We start from the raw sequence: 2,205 nt of genomic DNA on the forward strand, positions 1-2,205 counted from the left end.
ATTAATTTTTTATTTAAAAAAAAAAAAAAAAAAAAAAAAAACCTAAACAGCTAAACTAAAAACGCTAACATTAACATTAACATGAAACTTAAACAAAGAAGTTAATCCAGGGTCACAAAGACCCCAAATCACAAAAACAAAATAAAAGACTTTCTAAAATTCANGAATTAATCCAGGGTCACAAAGACCAATCACAACACAAAAATAAAAGACTTTCTAAAATTCACAGTACCCAGAAATTAAAAAAAAAAAAAAAAAAAAAAAACACTAAATTAGTAAGGTGGTGGTGGTGGTGGTCTAGCAGTTGGAGCCCAAATCACATCGGAAGGCAAGTGGCAGCTATACATAGCCATATTACCGCACGACTCTCTCTCTCCTGAGACGGCGCCGCCGCGGCGTGTTGCCCACTATCTCCCCAGAAACCGCCGCGTGAGGCGGTGAGTTTCCATCGTCCCTTATATCTTCGAGCTCAGGAGGGAGGCGGTGGTACGTTGGGTTGTTGAACGAGGCAGCCACGACGTAGACAGTTCCGGCGGCGATTAAAGCTCCGGCTACGAGTCCTCCGACGATCTGGCCCTGCGGGCGGCAAGGGAGATGGTGAACCCGTTTGGGATTGGAGGAAACGACGCCGTTAGGAACGTGGCGGAGACCGATAAGATGTCGAAGCGGCCGTGAAAAGTAACGGTGGCGCCGGGAGTTGTTGACGGCTGACGTAACGTGACGTTGGCGACGGTTCCAGAAGCGGTCAAGACGCAGAGGCCGGTGTTTTTGCGGCGACAGAACTTCGAGATCGCCTCGACGACGTCGTTTCCGCCTGGGACTTCGAGAATGTACGGGCTCATGGCCGGTTCGGGCTCTCGGGTTATGATGACGGGCGGTTTGGGCTTGTTTTTGGAACCGGGCGGGCGGCCTCTGGGCCGCCGAACCACTTCGATTGAAGCTCCATCAGCGTCGTGTTTGGGCTTTAGAGCCAGGGTTTGGGCCGGTGTGGGCCCACCGCCACTGCTTCGGCTCTCATCGTCTTCGGAGTGTTGTTGTTGTTGTTGTTGTTGATGATGATGATGTTGGTGATGATGATGCTGTTGGGTTTGGGAGTCGGTGGGGACTTGGTGGAAAGGGTGAGAAAATGGGTTTTGGAGGTGTGGAGAAGAAGGGTGGTGAAGTTTTGAGAACATGTTTGAAGTGTTTTCGTTTTTTGGTTCTACATATTCACCTTTCATTGTTTTTGTGTTTTTTTTTTTTTAATATATGGATATTTGTATTGGGTTTATGATTGGTTTAGGAAACTAGAGGTATAGTATATTTTTTTGTGGGTTTTGTAAATTGTAATAAAATATAGAGGAGAAACTAGAAGGCTAGTTTGGACTTGGAAGAAGGAGAGAGAGAGAGAGAGAGATGGGTTTTTGCCTAGACTTTGAGAGAGATAGAGAGAGATAGAGAGAGCAAGAAGATGGTAAGGCGGTGTTTGGATTTGTTTATAATAAATGGAGGATGAGGTTGATTTATGAGTGAGATAGAGAGAGAGAGAGAGAGAGAGAGAGAGGAGGTGGGTGAGCTTGGAAACCAAGTAAAGACTAATAGCGCTGCTGGTTGGAGGTGAAGTAGGGTCCACACTCCACACATCACATACAAGATTGAGAGAGAGAGAGAGAAATTGTCAATGAATAAGAAGAATTTGGGTAATGGTTAGCTCAACCTTACTTCTACACGGCCTTTCTTTTTCATTTCTTCAAGTTTGAAAGAGAGGGACACATGGGAGGGAGAGATGAGCGGGTGAGTCTTTAATTAAGGCCCTTTCCGACCGAGTGGATTGACAATGACTTCTTTGATGTTATTTCTTTTGGGTTATGGGGGATGCCCTTAACTATTTCTACCCCTATCATCATTTTCATCTATTTTTCTCAATTTTTTCCTCAATCACTACTTCAACTTTGAATTTGAATTTAAAAATGACACAACATTTTTCACAATTACTTATTTTTATGTTGCGTTTGAAATAACATTGTTAATTTTCATTTAGATTTATTATTGATATAATTTTTATTACATATAAATTACAATAAATTATATTAAAATTGTGAAAAAATATTGTGTCTGTAGTATTATTGTTTTTTGAATGATTGGCCGACTTGTATATTTCAATTTTCTTTTAGCTCACTTACTTTGACGAGAAGGTTTCACTCAATTCATGTGCCTAAATTGGGG

General features: G+C 42.3%; 1 protein-coding gene across 1 annotated transcript; it reads right to left on the reverse strand.

Moving 5' to 3' along the window:
• Positions 1 to 242: 242 nt before the first annotated feature.
• Positions 243 to 1,688, reverse strand: LOC112004732 (AT-hook motif nuclear-localized protein 17). Its single transcript, XM_024036967.2, is given in 3 exon segments — positions 243 to 393; positions 395 to 584; positions 587 to 1,688. Coding segments are annotated over 3 exon segments (945 nt in total). The 5' UTR covers positions 1,221 to 1,688; the 3' UTR covers positions 243 to 272.
• Between the last annotated feature and the right edge of the window lie 517 nt (positions 1,689 to 2,205).

This window comes from Quercus suber, unplaced genomic scaffold (assembly GCF_002906115.3).
Source record: "Quercus suber isolate HL8 unplaced genomic scaffold, Cork oak 2.0 scaffold_172, whole genome shotgun sequence".
Taxonomy (NCBI): Eukaryota; Viridiplantae; Streptophyta; class Magnoliopsida; order Fagales; family Fagaceae; genus Quercus; species Quercus suber.